Here is a 27,300-nt window from a genome sequence, read left to right as displayed (position 1 = left end):
AGAAGAACCGATATAATGCATAACCCAGTTAGCTGTTAACTGTTTTGATTGAGGTTAAATGCAAAGCAAAAGAGTTCTTGTATTTCATCTTGCGATTGTTTTCTGTGGTGAGTTATGTGAAACTGAGTAAAATTTATTTTCCAGGAAGTTTTGAATAAATGTTTTGATTATAAGCATCTGTAAGGTAAAAGAATGATGGTAAGAGCATTAGAAATTTTTCTGTTATATTTTATCACAATTCTTTCTGTATCCTGATTGAGGGTCTAGGGGGACTGAAGAGAAACAGCCTGGTTTAAAGGACATAGCTGGAAGGGTAGCATGCAATAGATTGGAAAAGCGAGTAGGAAGATGCAGGTAACTGTCATCATCTTGGGTAGTATTGCCAACACACTGCCTATGCTGACGCCAGCCAGTTTTTAAGCCAGTGAAGACTATACCTGTCCAGGCCATGGGGAGCCAATTTCTCCAGGGGAATGCTGTGGGAGACAGTGTCAAATGCTTTGCTAAAATCCAAGTAGACAATGTCTACAGCCTTCCCCGCATCAACCAGGAGGGTCACCTTGTCGTAGAAGGAGATCAAATAATGGAGAGTGGCTTTGCAAGCCCCTCTGCTAGCTCCTTCAGCACTCTTTGGGGCGTGATTGTGAAACTTCTCCCAGTTGTTTGAAGAATGCTTCACCAGGATATCTACTTGGTTGGCTTTCCCCCGATCTTCACGCACATTCAGCCTTCTCACTTATGACATTAAGGTCCCAGCAGTCAATGCACTCTCTAGCATGCAATGCAACACCACCCCCTCTCTTTTCTTGCTCATCTGTTCTGAAGAGCCTGTAGCCATCCATTGCAGCACTCCAGTCTTGTGAATTGTCCCACCATGTGTCTGTGATGGCAACTATGTCATGGTTTTCCTGCTGCACAATGGCTTCCAGCTCGTCCTGTTTGTTGCCCAACTGAAGTGAACTGTAGAAATGAAGGTACCACAATTGTGTGTTGGTGGCTTTTTAAAAGACTTTTTTTTTTTAACTACTACTAGCATGGTAAATTCCAAAGAAGAGATGGGAAGACCAGATGAAGATGTACCAGTATCTCAATGGCTGTAGTTACTCACCAGGGCTTAAGCATCAGAGCTTATTGCCTGGTATTTAATACAATAAATAAAGCAGAAACAAGAGTATTTAGAGAGTTTCAGTATATGCATGTTTCTATATGTCCTTATTCCCTGTTACAGCTCCCTGAGCCCATGTAATACTTCCCTTAAACTGCTGTTGTCTCTTTGTTCTGGTCTCTGATTTTTTAAGAAACCTTTAATGTTTGCATAGAAGTGACTTCCAAGATGTTGTTCCTTTATGTGGCCTCTGATGAAACTATGCCACATATCCATATATTCACTGCAAGAATAAGGAGGCCAGCATATAATGTCTGTAAATTAGGACAGAGGAGTTCATCTTCCATTGTTTTAGTCTAATGTGGGCTGTTAATCTGTTTTCAATAACTAGGATGAGACGAAGTGGTGGTGACTGGGTCATTCTTTCAGCAGATACTCAAAATGGTCAGTTGAGACTGTATCACAGTTTTGCTGTGATTGTGGCAGAACTATTTAGACAGTCCAAATTAACGAACTTTGGGAAAGCAGGCAGAATGAGAATTGGTATCAGGCTTATGACTTTTCAGGTTTGTTAACTGATAAAACTGGTCTAGTACCAATACTGAATAAAGCAGAACTGTATAGGGGAAATGGATCTTTGACTGTTACAGTAGGGCAGAAGTCTCCATTACAAGAAGAAAGAGTCTTTCAGGTATACAGTGTTCTGTCTGCCTTCATCCTCTTGTTTTTCCATTCGCTGCAGATCAGGGCTTGACAACAGGCCAGAACACAGCTGTTTGCTGCTGCTACAAGGATTTCTTTCTTCAGTCCATCCTTTGCTTCTGGTCTAGGGTTTGAATTTTTTTGTTGCTGTTTGGTTGTTGTTGTTTTTTTTTTTTTTAATTTTTTTTTTTTTTTATTACTTGCTTTGTATGTTATGTGTTTTGGATTACCGTACTGAGGTCCTTCCCTGAACCACACGGACATACAGTGTTAGACAAGAACTACTGAACCTTCCATAGCATTATATTCCTATTTGAGTTGGGGAAGTTGCTTTCATGGTGTGACCTTAGCATATGACAGTAGCTCCAAGGGTTCTGATCTCTGTAGGGCTATCTTGTAAAACAGCAGATTGAGCTTGTTCCAGTATGATTTCCAGATGTCTAGTGCTGTAGGAAGACCTGTGCTTTCTTTGGTGATTTGAAGTGTAGCATTGCCTTAGGTAGAAAACCTAAGGCAGACCACAAAACCAATACTGTGGTTTTTTGATAAGGCATACAGGGAGTGCAGCCTGCCAGTTCTTGGAGGGTGAGGACTGGTGTTCAGTATGTGGATAAAGAGACTGAAAAGTATAGCTGCAGGTGAGAAGTGTTTAGCTATCCTGGGAAACATAAAGAGCTGTGCTTTCTGTGTGAACTTGTGGACACCTTTGGGTCCCAGAGATTGCTTTAGTCATTACAACACTGAGATGTTGCTTTTCACTTGGACAATGCAGCTGTATGGCTGGTATGCTCCAGGGGTAGAATTTAGGCCTTCAAATGGTTGAGTGCATCACCAGGTAACAGAAGGAAATGTGCTTTTTAGTTTCTGTTTTGATTGCTGTTTTCTTTCCATTTTTTTTTTTTTTTTTTTTTTTTTTTAGCTCTCCTTCCTTTCTCCATAATTACAAGTTGGTTCTGTTGTGCTGTGGAGACAGACAGTCCCCTTAACTAGGTTTCCAGTTTCAAAAGGAACATGCAGTTACTGGAGTCAGAATGCCTTTTTCATTCATCCTTCTGTTATTGTCAACTAAGATAAAACTTGCATAATCACAGATATAGCTTTTGCTGGGAAATTCATAGGTAAATTGTCTAAAACATCGTATCTCACTTTTCATAACATATTGTGGGGTGGAAAGAATGTTTCAATAGGGCAGAATACTTTATAAAGAATTTACATCACTAAAGTAAAATAAAAAATAAGGACCACAGAAACAGTTGTTCATATATTGCATTATGGAGCCCTAAAACCAGTGTCTGGCAAAAGATGAATTCAACTCTGAGTCTGGGCTTCTAAACTTCTCTGCTTCCCCCTCCCTCAAATGGTTTGTGGCCTATTAGAAAGGTTGTACTACACTGTCATGGTAACAGAGTTGTACTTAAGTACTAAAACAAATATGGTCTTTGAGCTTCTGAGGCTTCAGGTAGTAGGGCTTAGTTTATGATCAGTTTTGTAATTTAAAAGTCTGCTTTAGAGCTCGAATCCCAATACTTGTGCGTTTATGATCCACAGCATAATTTTTAACTTTCATAAAGTTATATAATTAAAAAAATTTACTTACTCTTGAGTATCATTAAAAACATTTTACAGGCAGCAACTAAAATATAATCTGAACAATCTGTACTTTTAAATTGATAATTTTTAGCAGAGACAGGGGAATAATATTTGAGCTGTGAAATGTTTTGAATTTACTCTTTGATTTTTAAATGGAATCCTTAAACTGTTATCAGCCCTCTGAAACAGAGGAAAGATTCCTTCATTCAAGCTACTTGACTTTGAGTGAACTGGATTTTATGCTGCAGTTGTATTGCAGCATATTTTCATTGCCACGGGAAGGGAAGAATGTCTTTCATTTTATTACTGATTGTGTGTAGGGATCGTTGGCTCTTGTTAGTTTTTTGTTTTGTTGGGGTTTTTTTTTTCCCATGGTAAAGTGAAAATGGATGAAATAAGATGGTATCGTGCTTTCTTGTAACTCCATTCCTTCTGTTTCTCTAGTACTTACTTCCTACAAGAATAAAACTGATAGCTAAAAAGGCTACTTCAGTTCTCAGTATCACAGTTCAGAAATGGGGATGACATGCTAGCCAATATATTCTAATACGGTTTGGTGGTAGTATTCAAACTGCCTGTGTTTTCAATGTTCATATTTCCGTCCTTTGATCAGAGTGTAAATCTGTCCTATGCTGACTAGGTTGAAGTACAGTAGCTGGTAGAAATAGACCTGTGTTGTGAAATGGAGTATGCTTCTCAGATAGTTTCTTTTCTTGATTTTGGTTTAGGTTAGCAGAAGTATCTTTACATCTGCAGTTTCTGGAAATTTAAGAACACTGTGAACCTCCGGCCAATAGAAATTTTCCCATTATGTGAAACGTTCTTGCAGATTAGCTTGACTCACTAAGTGGTGGCAGTGGTGACTTCCTCTGTGAAGCAGACTTTTGCAGTGAATTTTCTAATAAACTAATGAATCTCAGTGCAGCTTTTTGATTTGCTATAGTTTGTTACGGTTTCATGCAACCATAACGTACTATTTCTCTCTCCTGCCTTCAGGCTTGTGAGAATTGTTTCTGTATATTAATAGGAGATGCTTGAAACCGATTTACTTGTTTGTTTCCCAGCAGGAAAGCCTGAGTGCTTAGGCTTTAACTGAATCAAGACTCTCTCTCAGCAGTGAGAGACAGTGTATTAATCCATTGGAAGCACAGACCGCACTCTTCAGTGTCACTGTGGTTTGTGTTATGATTATATTTTTTTTTTCATGTAAGCAGGTAGGTAGCAACAATTCTGCTGTATAATTTTGTGATATGCACATTTAGAAACCTCATGACAGTTGTGTGAGTAGGGGTTTTTTGTTGGGGTTTTATTTTTTTTAGTAATATTTGTATCATTGCATGAAACTGTAAAGTACCTTGTTCTCCTTTGTGTTTTCACATCTTTAAGTTGATGGTATCAATTTTACAAACCATATTCAGTGCCTGGATTTGCTTTAGTTATGAATGAGGATGATATCTCAAAAGTCAATTAAGTTTCACTCTTAATTTTGTAAGTAAACCATCTTATACCCTAACTCTTTTTTCGTACGGTGTCTTCCACACAGTCATAATGGACTATTTAGCAAATTCTTCTGCACTATTTGCCTGATGGAATTAAGTTATTTGATAGTAAGTGGAGGCTTGTTCATAAATTTTTGGTTCATTTTATCAGTTCTGTTGTATTTGCAAAGAAGATAAGCAAATTGTCCCCATTTTGTTTCACATCTGACCAAATATTTTAAATTTTTTATTTTAAATATCTAGACTATGTGATTAGAACTCATTGCTGGTAGTCAGCTTCCTCAGTCAGCCACAGCCTAATTTGGGAAATTGTTATACCTTAGTTGTAAGGGTAGAAACTATTTTGAATCGTCAGAACAGTACATTAAATGGGTTTGAGGTTGTACTTTCCTTCCTCCTTCCACTCTTACTGAAGTTTGAAAAGAAAGGATGCTTCTGCAATAAAGATGGTAGTCCTGTTTGCCTTCAGTTAATAAGCTGTAAATTAGGAACGGATAAAAAAAGCGAAACATGCTCCTTTCAACTTCTTGACATGAGCGTGGTGAGGCACTGGAATGGGTTGCCCAGGGAGGTTGTGAGTGCTCCCTCCCTGGCAGTGTTCAAGGCCAGGTTGGACGAAGCCTTTGGGTGGCATGGTTTAGTGTGAGGTGTTCCTGCCCATGGCAGGGGGGTTGGAACTAGATGATCTTGAGGTCCTTTCCAGCCCTAACTATTCTATGATTCTAGGAACATAGTAAATTCCTCAATCCTTCACGGGAGTGATAGGGGTTTTTTGTATCTTTGGAGAGTAGTGGCAGGTGATGCTCTGGGACTACTCTGTGGCGTGTTCGTCAGAGCAAGTGCAGCTTCATAAAGCGGAGAGGTAAAGAGGCTCTTCCAAAATTTTTTGTGGAAAAGGGGTAAACATAAGCTTTTAGCTATAGTAACACTAGACAATATGTTAAATACTGAAGAACTTGTTGCAAGTAATTATGTGAATTAATGATGCTGTTTATACACAAATTCATGTTCTTGTCACAATAAGTTCTTTTTGTAGGTTCATGTAACAGTTTAACAAATCCTTTCTAGGTTGTGATCTGGATGTAGCACCTGAAGGGTGCAGGAGGAGGAAATACTCTGCTGGAATGACTGGGTAGTGTTTTGGCCTTTTCTCTGTCTTGCCCTCCCACCAAGAACACACAGGACCTCAGACAATTTAAGAAGCAGAGTTGCTATCTTTTTGTAATATTTTCTTCCTTTGTAATATTTTGACTTAGTGCTAGGTGGATTTTTCCCTAGAAATGCTGTGTGCATTCTTGATAAATCCCAGCCAGAAAGCAGCAACTAGGCTGAACACAGATGTCTTCAAGTCATTTTCTCTGTCCTAAAGCAAAACAGCTTAAAATGTTGTTAAGGTGCTAGCTTTAGACTAACTGTGAAACTAAAAAATATTTCAAATTGTATTTTGCCTTTTACATTCTGGTTTTAGGGGAAATTAATATTTTTAATCCTGTTTCCCCCAGCGTTATTAAGATATGGTTTTGTGTTCCTTATATCTAGTTATTTTTTCACTTCTGGCAATTCCCAGCTTAAGACTGAAATCATGTTATACAAGGTAATACATATATGAGTATGTGAAGAGAATGGGAACTTGGTAGGTGTCCAGGTAAGACCATGGAAAAGAGGCATATTTCTTCCTCGACGAAGGAGAATATGTATATAATGTGCAGAAGTGCTCTAAGTCGTGCTGAAAGCCTCTGATAGCTCTTTTCTATTCTTTGGGGTTATCTGTTTCAAAGCCCACACAGCCTTTCCCCTTTTCAAATTCAGTATCATATTTTTTAAATGTGGTAGGTGATGTTTGGCCTACAAATCAGGGAAGAGATTTAAAACCGAAGGTGACCTTTAGTGTTAAATAAAATATTTTTAATAGGGGTAAGCTTAAAATAAAATTAACTGAACTTTGGGAGCCTAAACTGACTGTATGTTGTCAATTACGGGAATTTCAATTTTAACTAAGCCATGCTAGAAAAGAAAAAAAAAGAAACCCCAAGAAAACCCTGTTATAGTGCAGCTAAAGCTCAGGAGCCCCTGTGAAGAGTAAGCAAAGGACATGTGCACAGCTGTGAGAAATTAACTTTTCTCCTTTCTATGGGTGGGAGAGTGGGTATTAGGTATGTTTATTGTGTGAGTCTGTACCTATGTTGCCCATTACCTTTTCTTTAAAAGGCCAGTGTAGGCCTTGTTGAAACAACCAGTCTTTTCACTCCTGTGAGCCAAAAGGATGCATCTGCCTCCAAACTCTCCCATTTCCTTTCTGCTTATCCCTTCTGTGAATGCTGGCTACTGCCCCTTTTCTAGGAGGCTGCAGCAGAAGGGAAGTGCTGAAGAGCTGCCTGGGAGCTTCTGAGCTTTCCATGCCATTGTCAGCATGTGTTCAGGCCTGCTTAATGTTCCAGTGAGGCCAAACCAGAAAAGGCTAGACAGGATCCTCCCCCACATAGGACATGGATCTCAAGGAATAATAGGTTGCTGATGGTAGGCAGCTGGGCTTCTATGGGTTTAGAGACCTGGCCTTGAGCCTGGCTCTGCAGGATGCAGAAGGAGGGAGGGGAGAAAGAAGCGATGAGCCCATTGTTGCAAATAAGCCAACAACTGGCTGATTGACGCTGAAGGCTCGTTGTTGCTTGCTTTGCTCTTAAATGCAGCTGTGAAGAATGAAGCAGCAAGGGGGAGATTTATACTAACCAAGTATAAATTAGAATGCAAGTGTCCAAAGAGGCAATGGGCATAACAAAAAAAAAAAAAACCCAAAACACCAACCAACCAAACAAAAAAAGCAAAACCCAAATCCAAACAATAAAAAAAAACCCCATAAAATTCCATCTGAAGACAAGGAAAACTTTTGAGGTGTTCAAACACTGCAGCAGGCTGCCCAGAGTGGTAATAGAGTCACTTTCTGCAAATATTCAAAGCCTGATGGGGCACCATTCTGGGCAGCTGGCTCTAGCTGACCCTGCTTGAGCAGGGGGTGGATTAGATGATATCCGTATGTCCCTTCCAACTTCAGCCCTCCTGTGAAAGCTTCTTTAATACTCGAATGTATTCTTTAGCTGCTGTTGTGGAACACTTCGGAAATAATTACAAATGCCCTGCTGGGGGTATTTGTCTCACAAATGCTGCTGCTGTGTAATCATGGCAGTTTTAATTGTATGGGGAAGCATCCAAGTGTTAAAACAGTTAATTGACTAAACTCCCTAATTTAAGCAGCAAAGCCAAAAAATGCACTGTATCTCCCTTTGCCAAATCCAGAAAATCCCAAAACCCCACAAACCTTAAAATACTTTTTGTTATCTTTAATACCTTAAAATATTAGGGGTTATGAGAATAAAAGGTAGCTTTAATATAATTTACAAGCAGTGAAGTCACTAAATATAAGAAACAACTTAAAAAAAAAAAAAGAGGAAGAAAATAATTCCCCCTTCCCTCCCCCCACAGTGCAGTAATTGGCAAGGAGGGAATTATAAGGAGAGGAAATCAAGCTATGGTGGAGCCTCTTTCAGGATTGTGTTGCTGAGATCTGCATTTAGAAGCAAGAGGTAATGAAAGGCTGCTTTCAGGTTTCCAATTCAGAGATCTGACTGCTTTCAAAAAAAGGATGTGGATAAGTTTTCATTAAGTGTCGTCCTTAGTGTGTGCATGGCATGGTGGACAGCCATGAAGTTCATAGATGCAGTGGTTTGGTTTTTTTCTTGATGGGAAACACTTGCAGTTTCTGCCTAATACTTTGGTTTTAATCCTCTGTGCTCAGACAGTGGAGGATAAGGTAAGGTACTTTTTGTTGCCTAACACAAAGGATAATAGAAATAATTTCTGCATGTTGTAGCATGCAATAATAACTGTGTTCTGTTGGCAAGTAAAAGTTTCGATTACCTTTTTTATTGCTTGTAACTCATTGAAATTCATTGTAATATGTTCCCTGAATAATCTAGTATATTAAAGTTGTCAAACAGTTATTTGTACTTTGTATGTATTAAAATATTTTTTTGGAGTTAGTTTTCACTTTGGTTATCTAATATAATAAGGAATTGTTTTCAAGAACAGTGTTCTGGAAATGTTTCTCTTTTTATGTTCATTTCAAGAGCTAATAACCCAGTCCTTTCTATCTCTTATCCATGTCTTTGGATGTTTTTTTTAATGCAGAATATTAAGGGTATAGCACTGTTTTAATGCTGCTGTTTAGCAGTGGAGTGCACTTCTTAGTAAGAATGAAACCTTGAAGGTGCCTGAATTTTCTGTAAATTGGAAGGGGTGGTGTTGGGAGAGAAAGGAGAGGCTGGAAGTGCAATACTCCCTGTGCTAAATTTGGCTTTACAGTTAAGAATATGCGCGGACAGTAACCAATTGTAACTGGTGTCTGAACTTGGGATGGGAGCCTATAAGAGCTTTAGAATGTAAATTTCTTGCTGAGTTACTATATCAATGTTTAGCACAGAAATTCATACTTCATTCATGACATCTGTAAGAATTACAGCCTGATTTAGAATTCATATGCTGTTTTGGCAGGGAAAGTGTTGTATGGTTGCAGATTCCCTTTTCATATGACTAAGGGTTTATTCCTCTAGTTTTCTATAAATCTCAGTGCTGAGCTATTTTTCCACACTATTTTTTGCCATGTTTGTAGAATGAGCCAGATTGGACTTTCCTTGGCCAATGTGTTTGTTTTGCTACAGTCTGTAATCACTGGTTAGCCTGTTGGTTAGTGTGATACAGAGTAGTGTGGCTGCTACTTTGCTAGTAGCAGGAGCCTTTCCTTTTCACTATCTGAGAACCAAAGGTGAATTGTAGCACCTGACAAAAATTAAAAAATCATAGTGCCACAAAGGAGGCTCATCTATAACTGTGTAAGTATGTGGCAGTTTTTCTGACTAGATAAATGTTATCAGGGTCTTTTGTTACAAAGTCACTTTCTTTAGACATGATAATGGGAATGGGAGCCGAGCACATGTAGTGGCAGGTATGGGGTTCTGTGGCTGAACTTAACCACCTCTGTGCAGCTGCTGAAGCTGATCCATCTTCACAGCATTCTGTGCAGGGTGACAGCTGGGAACATGCTCATAAGTTCGGCTTTGCTGCCACATTGCTTAGTGTCAGCTGGAGCATTGCTGCTCTGGCAGTATGGAATAGCTCCTCAGATTTGTTGGAGTTCACTGACACAATTGGACTCTGTGGTAGGTGGATGCAAACTTTGTTGGCAAGAGTGGAGAAACTAAAATTCTTGCAAAAATGTGGTCTGAGTGTGTATATGGTCAATGGTCAGGTGAGGTTACTGCAACATAGTCACAAAATGTTGTCCTTGAAGTGTAAATATGAGAGAGACCATGGGGATTTAAGATGTAGCATACTGGTGGCCTGGACATTGTTGTAGCATATCTTGCATCTAAACTTTAGTATCACATTTAGGAATGCATGTAGATAGTGATTGATTAAAATTAGTATTAATTATGCTTTCAGACTCTTTTCCTCTTCCCCAAACCAGGTTGCTTTCTTCTAATGATATTTTAATATTTTCATAAGGTGTTTGTGTTGTAAGAAATGCTCTGCAAAACAATTAATTACTTTTCAGAATTGAGCTGATGTTTCCAAATGGAATCTAACAGACTTTTACCAAGAAAATGGCACTACTGTAAAGATTTTGGGCAGTCTGTAATGGCATGTAATGTATCCGGGTGGAGAAGTTCGTGTGTGTGTGTGTGTAAGGGCAGGAAAAACTAGCTGTTACTTTTACTTTGTGCATGTCTTTCTATAATTTTTGTTGTTGAGAGTTGTTTGTGAACAGTAGTGGAGGATAGGAAAACAGTGGTTTAAAAATCATGTGTTGTTATGTTACCTGTGATGTTATTTATGTTATTTTAAAAGTTGATAATTAAAAATAGTTTGCTTTCTCAATTGCATTAGACTAACTTTACAGATGCTGAGAAACATGTTACGGAGTTTTTTGAGTAGTGTAACTTAATTTTTTCTTTCTTTAGGGCAAAAAGAGAAACTAGGCCAACTATAGCAAAGCTCCCCTTATTGGCAAGAGCCAAGAGAACCCTAACAGAGCATTGAGAAAGTCTGTTCTCCTTTTTCCTCAAACTGCAGATCAAATGAAATTCACATAGAAGAAAGGAAATGTAAGCAATGAAAGTGTCTTCCAAACCTCGTGGCAGGGAGAGGTGTTAGTGTATGAGGAAAAGTAGTATACAGATCCGATCAAGAAAACTGTTGCACAAGTTTGGAAATCAAGAGCTTTTTTAAACTAACAGTTCCCCTTTTAATGTTGTAGCCTCTTCTGTTTTTTTTTTGTCAAGAAGAGCAGTTATGTGAGGAGTAGTAGGTAATTTCCAGACTGATGTAGTTTACCTGGTAGCAGATAGCTAGGGAAGAGGTTAGACGAGGCAGTGAGTGAAAACAAAGGTTGGGCTGGGAAGAAGATGGGAACTGTGGAGGATTTCAACCTTTATGCCATTCTGACAGCAGCTGTGATACTGGTGAGGTATTTAAATAGACAAGGGTCTTGTAACCTGTTCTTAAGGTGAACCTGTTCTAAAGGGAAAAGTTCCTATAGCATTGGATAAACTTTGAAGAAGATAAAATTACTTGGAATTACAGGTAGATATACTTTTTCTCATAGGTTTCTTTTGCCTATTTGAGTTTGAACTGGGCTGTACTCAATCCAACCTTTATGAGCTTGCTAGTTAATGGCTAGGAGACAAATTGTTACTATTATTAAGGAGTTTGTGATTTTTATTTTTTCAGAATTTTTGTTTCTTTACCACTACTAAAACATGAGTATTTGTATAGAGGAGAATGTTTTACCTGAGCAGTCTTTTTACTGCACTGAAGTGGGTGGTTAGGACTTGTATGGAATATTTTTCTACTTACCTGCCATCTTGAACTCTACTGGAAAACTCCTTTTTGCTTTGTTTTTAATCCAGCATCTAGTCATATATGTAGTATTTCCTCCTCGTAATGAAAATGTATTGCAGCTTTTTGTGAGGATGAGCATTTACTTTGGTGACTTTGGTCTGAATTTCCATGTGCAATGCTTGTTTCCTTTGCACTGCTACTAAGAGAGAGAGAGACACCAGGAATATATATTGCAAAAATCTGTGTTGTTGATTTTTATGTTATGCTTCAATGTAAAACTTGAATGTGGTAGTGGAGGCCTCGACTGAAATTACTAGTCAAAACTCAGCAGATGAGAGAGAAAAAAGGGGAGCTATAGAAGGTAGTATATGAGTAAAGAAAGCTTGGATTAGTAGAGTTGAGCTGTTACTTGCCTATTAGATTCAGCTCACTTAAAAAAAAATGTTTCTGGAGAGGATTTGGAAAAAATTCTGTGATGCTGTGTCATTAGAGATTTCAAATTTTCATGTGGGAAGAGAGAGAAAATTAGGGGTTGTCCTCATTAAGCTGAATTTAAGATACTGTGGATTTTCCATAATTACAGCTGTCTCTGTCTTCTGTAAGTGCACTAATGAAATTCCTTACTTCAATGAAACACAGAAGCTGTTCGGATTGATAACAAAAATGTATCCTTGTTCCAAAATGGTATAGCCTTCCGTTATATGCTGATAGCTATGCTGGGGATAGCTTTGATTAGCAAAACTCTGGTGCTGTCAATTCCCAGGAGAATAAATTACTAAAACTATATAAAGAAAAATAGAGTGTGAGTCTACATATACCTGATTTAATTTTTTTTTATTGAATACCTCTCTTGAAAAGTGGAAGATTACAAAAAACAAATCAAAAACAATTTTTTACAGTATATGATTAACCTACAGAACTCACCGATCTGAGATAACACTAAGAATTTTCTGCTTTTGGCCTCAAAATAACTACTTCTAGTGTTAGCAGAGGTGTAGAGGAAATAGGAATCATGCTTAACAGATATTTTGGAATTACCTTTTTTCTTAATCTTTTTCTTTTTTCTTTTTCCTCCAACTGTTGTATGTTGCTAGAAAACTTTTAACTGTCTACTGAAAGCATGTACTCAGGCTTGAATTAAATGACAACATGATGTCTGTGCTGTAGCCAATGAGCTTATCCACAAGTGTGTTTTAGAGGTTGTTTAATGGTGGAAAAAGAATCTCAGGAACTGGATTGTGCCTGGCTTCATGGATGTATATTACAGTATTTTTGATGTATCTTTGAACTTTATGCTATATTGTAGGAAGTACATTTATATATGTTCTTAATTGGATTCAGTTTGACACCTTCTTGTGATATTTTGAAGGCAGTAGTATGAGATAATAGAATCATAGAGTGGTTTGGGTTGGAAGAGACCTTAAAGATCATCTAGTTACAACCCCCCAGAACAGTGTGAAGCAGAAGGAAGGCTTCTTCATAGAAGCATTTATAATGTTAAGGTGGTAGTTCTCCTTATATATAAAGATGAGGGTACCTTGACCTCTCTGGTTGTTTGTATATAATATTATACCTAGTGTTTTCAGATCCTGAAATTGCTTCATATAGATCATAAAGCATTGGGCTGCATTGTGGAATAAGAAATCTCTTACAAGACTGAGAAGGGCAGGCAGGTGATTTCTTACCAATACTTCTAGGAGGATTTAGACTGGGGACAAATCTTGCTAGAAAAGAAGTCTAAAAATACTACTTCATACTGATACAGATCACTTGAGTCCAGGAATGCTCTAAAAGGTAAGCAGTATTGTTTAATTCACAGTTGGGGGGGGGAGGGGGAGGAAATGTGAAGTCTTAAAATCATGTAGCCATTCAATAGAATTGATGGGGAGAAAATTCCAAACCACAGCTGTAATATTGGAAGCTTATAGAATCATAGAATGGTTAGGGTTGGAAAGGACCTCAAGATCATCTAGTTCCAACCCCTCTGCCATGGACAGGGACACCTCTCACTAAACCATCCAACATAAGGCTTCATACAACCTGGCCTTGAACACTGCCAGGGATGGAGCACTCACAACCTCCCTGGGCAACCGATTCCAGTGCCTCACCACCCTAACAGGAAAGAATTTCCTCCTTATATCCAATTTAAACTTCCCCTGCTTCATTGCCTATGTACAAGTTATCTGCAAAAAGTGAGGAATCTGCACTGCCTGTCCTCTGACTAGTCATTAGTGGAGCAAGAACTTTTAATCTTAGTACATAATCCCCTTGATCTAACAGTGAGCGCCCTCTGCATACTTTTAAATCTGTCATTTTTTCCAGTTGGAAGTTGTTCTTTGCATTCTGCGTACATAGACTGTGCCTGCATGGATCTTTATAATGCAAGCAGATAGTCTTTATCAGCATAGATTCTCCAAGGAATCTCTGAGTATTCTCCTTTAGTTTCTAGTGCAGCACCTGGAGGCTTTCAGGTTTGAATTTTCAAAAGTAAAAATGCATGTTTAAATGTTAGATCACCATTAATGCATGAAACAAAATTATTCAGTATTTATTTGGTAGAGGTGAACACAATTTCATTAATATTAACTAGAGGAGCCCTCTGGCTTTAAGCATGCCAAAAGAACTTCTAAGTAAAACTGCCAACTTTATATTCCTTGTAAGTATCCTGTCTGAATTGGTGCTGTAGAGATGGCTTGCTCTCAGGATGTCAATGGTATCTGTTGATCTGAAACCTCCAGAATAAGAATTGGTATAAACCTGTAGGCAGCAGCAAACACAAGACTTATGGTTCACAAGGCAAAATAATAAAATTGTTTGATATATGGAGAAGTAATCACACTCTGAGAGAGAAACTAGGAAATTGAATGCAGGTTCCAGGTAAAAGAATCTTTTAATGAGACTTAGCAGCTGGAAGAACAAATAGCATCATATATCAGAAGGAATTTGTGTTTTATATAGATTTGGCCTTCAATAGCATATTCACAAAGCCTGCGTTTACTGCAAGAGGAAGCAACAGGTTCTTTTCTTTCTTGCATTCCTGGGAAACATGTTTTGTGAATCCGAATCTTCAGTTACAAAAACCCCAGCTTCATCTGTGAACATATTTATAAAGGTAAAAAATGCTTTAAATAGCAGTGAATGTGAAGTTCTTGTTCTGAATATTCTGACAAGTCAGGGTCTGTGACGTCTTCCAAACCTTGGTTTTTTTTTTTTTTTTTCCTTCTCAACATACTCAACATACGTATTTTTACTAGAGAAGTAGAATCATAGCATCATAGAATGGTTTGGGTTGGAAGGGGCCTTAAAGATCATCTAGTCCAACCTGCCTGCCATGGGCAGGGACACCTTCCTAGACCAGGTTGCTCAAAGCCCCATCCAGCCTGGCCTTGAACACTTCTATCTATAGACAGGGCAACCACAACTCTGGGCAACCTCTTCAGTGTCTCACCACCCTCTCAGTAAAGAATTTCTTTCTAATAACTAATCTAAATGTACTCTTCCAGTTTAAAGCCATTCCCCCTTGTATTATCACTACATGGCCTTGTAAAAAGTAACTCTCCAGGTTTCTTGTAGGCCCCTTTAAGCTATTGGAAGGCTGCTATAAGAAACTGGAAAGCACCCTAATATAACTAGAAATATCAGGGGAAATATTTTGGTGGGGTTTTTTTTTTTCTTTAATTCTCTCTCCTTCCTGTGTTTGTTTTCTCTTCCAGATTCCATTTACAAATGTGTTTCATTGTTTTGTTTTGGTTTTGTGTGGAAGTTCCCCCCCCCCCCCCCCCAATAGAAAAACCTTAACAACAAAACGCCCTCCCTCACTTTTCCTAAAATTCAAGATGTTGGCCATAGAAAATGCACATGAAACAGTGAAGTATACAGTATAAACACTGAAACCACTGAAGTTAAACCTGCTATCACTTGGTTAAATAAAGGATAATGTTTTGTCTTTTCTCACATTCTGATAAATATTAAAATACAGGCAAATGACAAGAGAGTTGCCCGTAGGCCCCTTTTTCGTGAAGAAGCAATTTTAGACAAAGCTGAAGACATCCTCCAGAATGGTGGAAAAATCCATTTAAGATTATTGAGAATTGAGATCTGTTTGTGAATGAATGTCTTCCAGGCACTTCAATGTTGAGTAAAATTTTTTGATGTTACTTGCTGCTGTTAGTTTCTAGAATTTGATTAGTATCTAGGGCAGTGTGAAAAAGTAGTTCTTTCTCATCTGTGTTCATAGTATGCAGTGTTCAACTGAACAAAATGGCTGAGCAGGAAGTGTTTGAGGGTTAGTTTCCATAGGACACAGGGTAGAGAGATTGATTGATTGATTTAGCTTTGGATGTAGGCTTAGAAAACATACTTAGAGTCGAAAGCACTTCTTGCGGAAGTGAGATAGATACTACGATCTCAGTTTCCTGGGATGGCCGTTTCTAGTTCCACAGTGTTTTATTTCAGCCTTGGACTCCTGAAGTGCAGTGCCATATTGAAGATGCATTCTGTTTCATTTACAGCTTCCTCTATACTCTGCTATGTTCAAAATTTCTTGGGAGGATTATTTTGTTAAAGATGAGCTGCATTTTAAAATTAGGTTAACTCATATTTCTGGGGTTCTTGAGAAGGCAGTTTTCCTGTAATTATTTATAATAAACCTCTTGAAGTCCCTTTATTTTATTTTTGTTTTGTTGGTCTCTGAAACTTTCAGATACCTTCTAAAAATTGTAGAAGCTGAGGTAAAGAATTTTGGGAGAGGTAGTACCTCTGCTTTGCTTAGATTTCAAGGCTGGATTCATTAAGAGACCGCACAGATGCACTCAGCCAGAAATTGGCAATGCAGATAGTATTCTTTGTGCACTTGCCAGACATCAGAGTAGATAGATAGACTATAATTTGAAGAATATCTGTTGCTATTCTGCTAGACGTTTGAAATGTCATTAGTTTTGAAACGGAGGATCTGTTTGATTAACAGAATGGAAAAGACCAGCAGCCATCAATGGGTCTTGTTAAAAAAATTAAAAAAAAAAAAAAAAAGGAAAAAGAGACTGACAATAATTTTAAAAGGCAGCAAGATTGATTCCTGCTTGGTGATTTCAGAGATGGAGAGACATTGGTGTCTTATAATTTAAACGCACGTTGTTTCTGGTAAATCATGTGACAGATTTTTCTTGAAGGCGTGCTTTTGCAGGAAAAGGGGACTTTTTTGGGTCTCTAGAGGATGAGACATCTTTTTCTAGCAGTGTATGCATTGTCCAAAATGATTTGGACATGCCATCTGCCTTAACCCTTGTTGATCCTTGTTAGGATTTGTGATGGGTAGTTCAAATTTACTGTTTCCCAGTCATAGCAGGTGTAAGTGGGAAACAGTGAACGACTTCTCTTTTGAGTTGTGTATGATTTGACATTACCACTTGTAACATGTGAACCAATAACTTCTATGCTGTGCAACGGAAGTAAAGCAAACACTAGGTTTGCTGTAAAGTGAGAAGTAGAGAAAATCTGGACTGATGGAAATAACTTTCCATAAAACCAGAGTATCCAGAATGCAAATATGAACTGGTTCTGCTAGTTGTCTCTTTAAAGTATATATAAAATATTTTTGTGAAAGGAAACTACCTTTTCATTTGAAATACTATGATTACCATGGTATTTCCCAGAATATTTGATCTGAATATTTTTCTTCTATGGTAGATAGAACTTTTCGTTTGTAAACAGAGACAGAAGTTACAAAAAAAAAAATACAGTGTTGATCCACTTCCTCCACAAGGGACTCGTGTATATATCTCAATCGTGGACTTCTGAGCAGCAAAGGAAGAGATTAAAGTACACTTTGTCTTGTCATCATCTGATCATCTTCTGTTCTCTCCTGTTACTTAATGCTTCTACTAAAAACCTTATATAGAAATATGGAGCCCAACTGGGGTTTAGCTTCATAGGTGAAATGCAGTAACCTTGTGTTTTATCTTTTTTCTCCTATACCCATAGGCAAGGACCCAAATCGGAATTCAGAATGCATCAGAAAGTGCTCATGGCGCACTTGGATAACATGTCTCTTATCTGTTGTCTTGTGACCCAGGCTTTCAAAGCTTAAGAGGTCTTTTGATTTCTAAAAGAGGCTTTTGATTTCTTGCACTTCAAATGACTTTATACTGTATTTTCGTATCCCATTGAGGTTACAAAGTAATTATTGGGAGCTGTAGATAGTAAGTGTAAGTCAAAATACAAACACTTTGGTTTTACTACTGCCTCAGGCTGAATCTTAAAGCTGTTTTGCCAGCCCTTACGTCGCGATTCAAAAGAATGTTATTAACCTTCAAAAAAATGATGGTTGAACACAGTGTCATGTAAAAACCAGCTTTCCTAAATTGCACTGAATTAGTTCTCTCCTGTCTTTTTTTAATAGTTAAAATGTAATCCCTTTTAAAGTTGGTGGGTTTTTTTTCCTCACATCAGTGCAGTATATATCAGACTGCATGTTAATTCTATTTGACTTATTATTGGGTAGGTACTAAAAGTGCCAGTCCTTGGGCTCTGGATACTCCAGACTATATTAATACTACGTGATTATTTATAAACATTCCTATTCTCATCTCTTAAAGCTGGTATAATTGCTTTGCACATCTATCCAATGTTTTAATTTCTATTTAGTATCTAGAAATTTGTTACACTGAGCAGGGCAGAGTATATATTAGAACTGTTTTCATGAAAGCATAGTTTAACAGGCTTGCTAAATTGAGTTCCCTGCACTGGCATGCTGTTTTATTTAATCCTGTAAGACATTTCACATGAATGTGAAGACTCATTTTTGGAAGAAATAGAGACAAAGAAAGTTATAAAAAGGTTAAAAGCATAGAGCAATGTAAAATTTAGCTTACCATTAGTTTTCTGCTATTTGGTCATCTTGCAAACTAGAACATGGGAAATACATGTTTGTGATTCAGGTGACTTGTATGGTTGTTCATTTGCCAGAATATCAAGATACAATTTTTGGTTATACTTCTGGTTTTGTAGTTGAGACAGGAAAAGAAGAAATGGCCTGTACTATCCAAGGCAGAAATAGTTTTGCTATTTGTTCAAGAACTTTTACAGAATAGAGCCATAAAGATGATGCCGAAATCTGGTTTAGTTGCTTTAGAGCATAGCAGTTTGTGTATCAGAACAGGCTTTTTTTCTGCGTAACAATGTCATGCCATAATTGCTATAGTAAGAACTCCTCACAGAGGAGTGTTAAACACTGAAACAGGTTGCATGGAGAGGTTGTGGTATCTTCATCCTTGGAGTTTTTGAAAATTCAGCCTTGGATAACCTGGTCTGATTTTGAAGTTGGCCTTGCTCTGAAGAGGAGGTTGGGCTAGATGACCTCCAGAGGTGCCTTCCAGCCTCAGTGTCTTTAGGATGCTGCACTAATAAGTGGCTGTGAAGAGCTTTCAGATGGGGGAAATTTCTTTGTGGAGAATGCTCCATGTTGTCTGTGTGTTTTCAAATGCTTCCATTCTATTTGGTTATATCCAAGTAGTGATTTTTCTTATTGATCTTCTGTTGTTTTATGTGTATGATCTCAAGGTCTTCTTCACAATTGTCTTGCATTAGTTTATGCAAGAAAGATGGATGCTTATGGAAGTATAGGGCAAAGTTTAAAGTAGCTAAAATACCCAATTTATTTTAATACAAGGAAAAATAAGTGTTAAATATCAGTGCTGCTTTTATTTTCAACAGAAATTAGACTTGGCGATTGAATGTTTTGCATAAAAGAAGGTAAAGAATGGTTTCATCTCTTTCACTTTGTAAAGTTATATCCAGTGTTAGTGATCAGCAACCCTTCCCTGTCCTCCCCTACCCTCTGTCAGGATTTTATCTTAAAGCATGTGCTGGAAATACCTCAGCTCTGGTTAGCTGGTCCTATATATGCTGTACAGAAACAGTGAATTGTGCTTCAAGCATGACTAGTGCATGGAGGGATGGGGGGGGGGGGGGGTTGGGGGAAATAAAAGTAGTTCCCATATGCAAAAAAGAAGGGTGGAAGTGCAAAGACTTCCGAGCTCACACAAGGCTAAATGGAGGGATAGTGCTCTGCTTTCAGACCTGCCACCCAGTATTGCCTCAGTCACTGCCTAGGTATTTTTGTGGAGTGTTTGCATTTTATTTATCAGTTGTTCTTGCGTGCCCCTGTCCAGACTCAACACTGTGGCTTTTACCAGAATGCCCGGCTGAGGGGCAGCTGAATGTTGAGAGAATGGCTCCTTGTAGTAGACACCTTCATGCTTAAGAGCTCCAGAGCAAAGATTCCCTGCTCAGTTTTAATTTTTTTTTTACATGTGTGCACTGAGTAAATTGATAATACATTGTCACCGCTATACTGCTTTCAGCCTACATTAGTGTTTTAACCAGTCACCAAGGTATGACAGTATACGTTGCGTGTTATAATTGCATTCAGATGTAGAAGCAGAACCAAGTCAAGAGACTTTTCTAAAAGATGGTGAAAGACAGATGTAAGAATGTGCTAGGAGTTTATTAGAAACTATGAATTGCTGAAATATAAGACAAAGGAAAAGTTCAGATTGTTATAAGAATTTAATTTTAAGATAAAAGATTTCAGTGGGATAACCTGAAGCAATAATTCTTGGTGATAGAAAGCACGTCAGCTGGGAAGACTGAAAGGCTGGGAAGACTGAAAGGCTGGAAATACCAGCCGAGGTACCTGATCACCTGGTTTTCTGAGGGGTATCCTGTAAAGCACTATAGAGAATTTTGTGAAGAGTGAAACTGATGAAGTTTGTTTTCAGGCTAATCTGTGCTCTACATTCCTTTTTGTATCCATACTCCCCTGTACTTAATAAAAAAAAAAGGGAAGAAAAAATACCTCCAGCCCACTCTCTGTCATCGTAATACTGGGGGAGACTAAGACCATGAAGTTTGCCTGGGTGAGACGGATCAGGTGGTCTTGGCTGGTTTGGATGTAATTGTGTATTGACTGGCCAGCTGATAGACCATGCAGGAGTGGTGATGATTGACGTTGCACTTTAACAGCCTTTTACTCGCCGGAGCGCTACGCTAAGTTTCTCTTTCTGTTCCCCACATAGCTGCTCATTTTCGTGAAACCCGTCTGTCCAGTTGGTTCCCAGATGTTTTTGGGAGGCTAGGAGGAGAGATGGCACAATCACAAGCCCTATCTCATTAAAAACTAGACTAAAATAACATACCATTTGCTACCAATAAGCAAAATGATCTAATTAGGATAAGATGCTGAAGTTTGGTTTTAAGCTTTTAAGATAAAAAAATACTTTTTTGAATCTTGTTGGTCTCTTTTCTGCTGCAGTCTTTAGCTCCCTGTCCAACTTCAGGTTTCTTTTTGAGAGCTTAATTCAGATATTATGCATGCAGTGCTGTTCTGTTTGAGTAACTTCTGCTCTTAGTGCAAATTGTAATATGATCAATAAAGCTTTTCTATTCCAAGTAATAACCAAATTAATTGAGTCTTCTGTTATCCTCTTCTCTGGTAATGTTACAAAAGCATTTACTTCAAATAACTTCTTGATCTTTTTGAATTTTAAAGCTGGACAGAAGCTTAATTTTTTTATATTGTCAATATATTGAAACTGTCTTCATGCAGAGCTTGCTGCATTCCAAATCCTGTGGTCCTTATTGCTATGATTTTTTTTTTTTTGGGGGGGGGGGGGTGGGGGGTGCTTTAGATTATGTAAGAGTTCATTTTTTTGTTTATTTTGGGGTTTTTTTTCCATTTTAAGATGCACATTTATTTTTGTGTTTGTTTGTTTGTTTTTGTAGCAGCTTCATTGTATTTCTGTGTTGCAAATTGGTTTTATTCCCAAAGAGCAAATAATAACAAAAGACAGTGATGTTTGTCCCCTCTGGTGAGAACAGCATCCATGCTTAAATAAGGACAGAGCAAGATGCTTTTCTGTTTGGGAACTCGCATGCTTTCTAATTCTTGGAACACCTGTTTAAGTAAACTCACTTTTGCTTCCGGTTTCTAACCCTCTGTACTAATGTTAGTATGAGTTAAGTAACCAAAACATTATTACAACATATACAGGTTGAAATGTTATGAAGTCTAGCCTCAGATACATGAGTTCCTCTAGTGCCGGAAAAGAATACTGATAAAAATGGAGCTTGATGAGACTTGACAGACTGGAGCAGGTATTGTCACCAGTCTGATGACCAGAAGAGTATCTTTTACTCTGCAGAAGCGTGAATATCAACATATGCTGGCTGCAGGAAAGGTGGCTGAAAGAATGTAATCAACAGTGGACAGAACTGACCTTGGTGACTGTGATGCTTTTTATGTGCTTGTATGTCCTCAAAGGTGACTGTGCAAGATTTAACAGCTTTAAAAAATGCCTAAAAGTCATGTTATTTTGTTGTGATTATTTTCCTCAGGGATAAGAAACTTGAGCTTAAGAAACAGGTACTAGTGATTTAGGAGTTAAGATTTAGATTGTTGAACAAGAACCAGTCTTTGACTTGATGGCAGCTTGCTGTGCCTTTATGAATTGGAGGGCCCCACCAGAACCATTCTGTCTTGAATGTTCTAGCCAGGCTCCTCTTCCTACTTTCTGGAAGTGTGTTATCTTTAGTGCAGTGAGTGTATGGTATCTTACTGAGGTGTGACTTCAAAATTGCTTCTTGTTGGCAGTTTGAAACATGGTTATGGGAGTATAATCTGAGTCCTGCTGTTAAAGGTTCCTGAAAAGGAAAAGAAGACATTGCAGATGACACCCTGTAGTGGGATGGAAACCATAATAGAAAGCTGTTTGCAAATCGGTAGCAGTGGAAATGTTTGTTTATCATTTATCATTGCTTTCTAGTGGTTTTCTGTGACAAGATACCCAACACATTAATTCCCAAAGTGGTGTCCTGTGGAGCCCTGTGTGTTTTATTTTGTTATGAAATCTCTCTTGACAGCTGACAGTCCAGCCCCTGAGCAGTTTCATATCTCTCTGAAACTCACCTGCTGCTCATTTGGCATACTCTTCCTTAGTTAAATCTTGAATATTCTCTTTCTCACCACTGCCTGCCTCCTTGTGACTAATTACTCAGTTTCCATGAAGAAATTTTGCTTTTGGCTTCTAAGTTCAGGAACTTTGTGTTCTGTTGACCTGCCAGTTCTGTCAGCATCTCTTTTAGTGTCTCTTTTTCTTAATTTCTTCTGTGGGTTAGAATCAGGCCATGCCTTGTTTTATTCTGGCATTTTAAGGAAAATCATGTCCCTGTGTTGTTCTTACTAGTCAGCATGCTTGAAGCTGGCTTTTGACTTCAAGAGTTGACAGAATGGTGGAGGTATTGAATATGAAACAAAATCACAGTTGCAGAGGGGAAAGAGGCATTAGTATCTATATACAAATTATAAATCGGAGAACTGAAAATCCACATTTTTAAACAGCAAGCTGTAAGTGAAGCTTTTCCCACAGTTATCCACAAGAAGCAGATCCATAGGTAAATAAGTTTCACCAGTCTGGATGTTCATGGAGTTGCACTTTTTTTCCTGTCTTGCTAATATCCTGTTCTCTTACAACTGCAGTGGTTGTGCCTAAAGTCCTGACTGGGTTTCCCTCTATCCGGCCACAGATGTTCAACTGTGGCAGTCATGCCTTAAACAGTCTCTAAAGCTAGTCTGCTTTCATCAGCTGCTTTCCTTTCTCACCCATGGCACTTCTCTGAAGCTGCTGTCTCTCAGACCCTAATTCTCAGCATCACATCTCATTTCTGGTGTGCTGATTGCAGTCTCTTGAATTGCCTCTTCAGTGTCATCATTACCTGTTTTTTGTTGGTGGTTGGTTCTTTTGTTTGTTTGCTTGGGTTTTGGTTTTTTTATGCTTGCTGCTGAAGTTCTAGTTGAGGCTTTGCTTACTTCCCTGAACTGAAGTAGTTTGAATTTCATCATTAATGAGAAATGCAGGTTACTTTTGGTTCAGCATGGATTTTTTTTTGTAATTTTTTTGTATTTTTTTTGTGTTTGTGTGTGGCTTTTTTTTTTTTTGTTGTTTTTTTTGTGGGGTTTTTTTTTTGGTTGGTTGTTTTTGTTTGGTTGTTTGTTTTGTTAGTTTGTTTTGGGTTTGTTTGGTTTCTTCCCCCGTTTCCCCTCTCCTCCCCTCCCTTGTTCTGCCAAGGCATTAGACCCTGCAGTCTTTGAAGAGTAGACAAGGAACAGGCAGATACTAATTCAAATTATAGGCCAGAATTTTTATTTCCCTTTCAGTTATTGTAGAAACTGTTTTGGGATTTTGGGGGGTGGGGTGATTGGGGTGCTTGGTTTTGTTTTCTGTGGGGCTTTTTTTTTTCCTTATTTATTTATTTGCTCATTTTTTTAACACAGTCATCAGATCTGTGTAGTGAGATACAAGGATGGCTTCTGTGGGCTTTGTGTTTGACAGTGGTAGAGAGATGTTTTCCCCCAGGGTAAGGGGGCAATGAAGTGATGATCCTTCGCTGAACACCTCTACCCTTGCTCAGCTTGTGTTGATAAAGACATAAAATGGAATCAGAGATAAGTGTCAATGATTTTGTCTTTTTGTTTCTAGAAATAGCAGTTGGCAGCAGAAATGAAAAAAATTTCCTTCTCTGTTTAGTCTCCATGGAGAACTCTATACCAGAAGTATAGATGCAAAAATGGTCTACAAGAAAATATGTTTAATTACAAGTACTTGTTTTGCGCTTAGCAAGGGAAGACGAGATCACAGAACTGTGTACAAGAAGGTTTGAGAATTTGGGATGTGAGGCATTTGACTCCCATTGTGGTATTGGTGGACATACTTCTGTAAGTGAACTGGGCCTCATTTCTTCATTCATCTTCTTAAAACTGAATTTTAACAGTAACACTTGAGGCAACGGTAGGAATTGGTTTATATTCCAAGTGTCAGTTAACAGAGGGAGAATTGAAATATGCCTTTCTCTTGTAAATATCCAGTAATAAGTGTCATATCCTTCAACTGTGCTTTCTTTTGTATGTGCTGTTTTTTATGACCATTTACACTAGTTTGGCTACAAGATAAGCAAGGAAATTATTGAAAACAGGTTTTAAAATGTAACCTGAGGTATTCTTCCTCTGCTGCTCTGCTCATGCTTTGCATGCTGACCTAGAAGAATCGTAGTCCAACTTAATAGGTACTGTAATTCAGTCTTCATTATTTTCTCAGCCGCCTGTCAGTTGTTCTTAGTCCTGGTGAATTCGTCAAGTGGCCGTGTCATAACATAAATAGGCTTTTCTGCTCTGCCAGCTAGTCTTGTATCACCTCTTGTCTTCAGGTGGGGATGTATAATGAGAAGGTTGGAAGGTGTTTAATAGGTAAAAACCTGTTGTGTTGTTCTAAAGCAGACTTAAAGCAGCATGTCTTACCCTTTGCTATTGCGTGGAATAGACAGGAAGAGGTAGCAGTGGAACTGTGTAGACTCCAGATACCCTATATAAGACACTGGTGGTTGTGTTTGTTTGCTTGTTTGTTTTACAGTAGCATCTAAACTGTGTAGTGTGTGGTCCTGTACCAGTGCAGCTTCTCCACCACACTCCTTGCTGCTTCCTCTAATGATACAACTTCAATATTAAGCGTATGTTTTACAGAGAAAGATAAGGAAGAATGCAAGCTGCATTCTTATTTTTTCTGAGTGGTGCCCATACTTAACTCCTTGCTTTCAGAAGCAGGTTTTAATCCTTGACCTTGTAGAGGCATTGAAAAATGTAGAATATTTTATAGACTTGTTATACTTAATGCATTCATAACTGCCTAAGTATATTATGTCTGTTCTTGGTGCTTTCTGTTTTTATGTAGTCTTTCAAAGATGCTGTATTTGTTTTATTTGAATGGAAAAAGAGCTCTTAATTTCTCAGAAGTTTTCTCACTTTTGCTTCACAGCAACTACCTTAGAGCATGGACACCAGTAAGAAGACAGAACCCCCTTTATCTGTAGAAATGGTACAACAAAGAGCCAATCCTGATCGCAGTCCTTCAGCATCGATTTATGTTCCAGAGCAAGGTGGCTACAAAGAGAAATTTGTAAATGCTGTGGAAGATAAGTATAAATGTGAAAAATGTCACCTCATCTTATGCAATCCTAAGCAGACTGAATGTGGGCACAGATTCTGTGAGACCTGCATGAATGCTTTGCTAAGGTATGTTTTTTGTCGCGATTGAACGTGTTGATACCTTTAAATCTTGTGAACTGCTGAAAACAGTGTGAACAGCATTGTCTTAGGAATACATTAAGCTAATGCTCTGGCTTGAAGCAGCCTTCTGCTTGTTGCTTGCTTGATTTTTTTTTTTTTTTTTTTGTTATCCATATGCTGGTGCGAACATTTGTGTTCTGCTCTGGGTCAGGATGAGACAGCTAAGCCTTCCATCAGTATTGTTGCAATAGTTGTTAGAGTGGTTTAATACCATGTAGTAATGTATTGTGTAAGAATTTAATTGTCTGTGGAGCCTATACTTAGTAGCAATTTCACCTGACTGCTGACATGGCTTGTTTGGTGTAGAATATACTTAGTAAATTATGTCTGTGTGAGGAAGTGAGCCTGCAGAGGCTCCTTGGAGTACATAACCTACCTGTGGACCAAGCCTTAGAGCTGAGTGGTGGGACCCTTGGATAAGTGTAACTGAGCTTCCTTTCCCCATAACCCTTCTAGCTCTGTGTGCTGGGGCTTGCATATTTTGTGGAGTCCAGCAGGGTATGGAAGGCTTGCTTCTCTATTTCTGGGATGTTTGGGCCAGAGTGTAAAGTGGGTGATAGGGTGTTAGAGATGTAAGATGAACACAGAGGGATGCAATCTTTCCTGGTCTAGGTGAGAAAAAAAAGTGCAGTCATTCAAGGAGTGTCTAGTTTTTAAGAAGTATCTGTGCATCAGTTAAAGTGTATTTCTTTGCATCTCAACTTTGATGCATTGCTACTGATAGCATTTAGTAGTGCGATTTCAAAACTTGGTTTAATGTTTGAAGACCGTTCTACAAGCTGGGGTAAATAAACAGTTAGTACTTCCATCTGCTACTTGGAAAGCAGAGGTATGGAAGAGATTGAGCTCACTGGACGTTGTACTCTGCACTGCTAGCAGAGAGGATTTGACTTCAGAAGGTCTTGGTGATCTTCTGTTCACTTTTCATAACCATCCTGACTCTAGGTATTAGTTTAACTTGGAAATACTGTCTTTTCAGGTAGATGTAAGTCAAGACTACATGCAGCATGGCAAAAGAGATTGAAGGATATTACGTTACTCTGTCTCATGATAAAGAGTAACCTCTGTACTGGGCAATTACAGGGGTCCATAGCTCACTAATCTACTCGCGTATGTTTTGTGCTACAGCACGTCAAATTTAAAACAACAACAAAAAAACCTTACCAAGTTTGCTTTCAATACAGCCTTTCAGGTGAGGTATAATTTGTATTTAAGAAATGCAGTTATCTGTTTCTGAATATATGTTGAAAGACTCTTATGTGTTTAATAACAGTGACTGCAGAAAAGCAAACACCTGCCATGCCTGGGTATGTGTGGATGGACAGAGCAGATCCTTAACA

The 27,300-nt window shown here is 38.3% G+C and overlaps 1 protein-coding gene across 4 annotated transcripts in view; it reads left to right on the top strand.

The window, feature by feature from the left end:
• The window catches only part of TRAF3 (TNF receptor associated factor 3), a 74,271-nt gene that overhangs the window by 11,495 nt on the left and 35,476 nt on the right, over positions 1 to 27,300 (top strand). For all 4 annotated transcript variants that reach the window (XM_065685177.1, XM_065685178.1, XM_065685175.1 and 1 more), the window contains one exon: positions 25,650 to 25,906. In XM_065685177.1, coding sequence (XP_065541249.1) covers positions 25,665 to 25,906 — 242 coding nt within the window. In that variant the 5' untranslated portion in view covers positions 25,650 to 25,664. The remainder of the gene's footprint in view (positions 1 to 25,649; positions 25,907 to 27,300) is intronic.

Source organism: Lathamus discolor, chromosome 6 (genome assembly GCF_037157495.1).
Source record: "Lathamus discolor isolate bLatDis1 chromosome 6, bLatDis1.hap1, whole genome shotgun sequence".
Lineage (NCBI taxonomy): Eukaryota > Metazoa > Chordata > Aves > Psittaciformes > Psittacidae > Lathamus > Lathamus discolor.
Note: the sequence above shows the minus strand (reverse complement) of the source record. Positions and strands in the feature narration are given on the sequence as shown.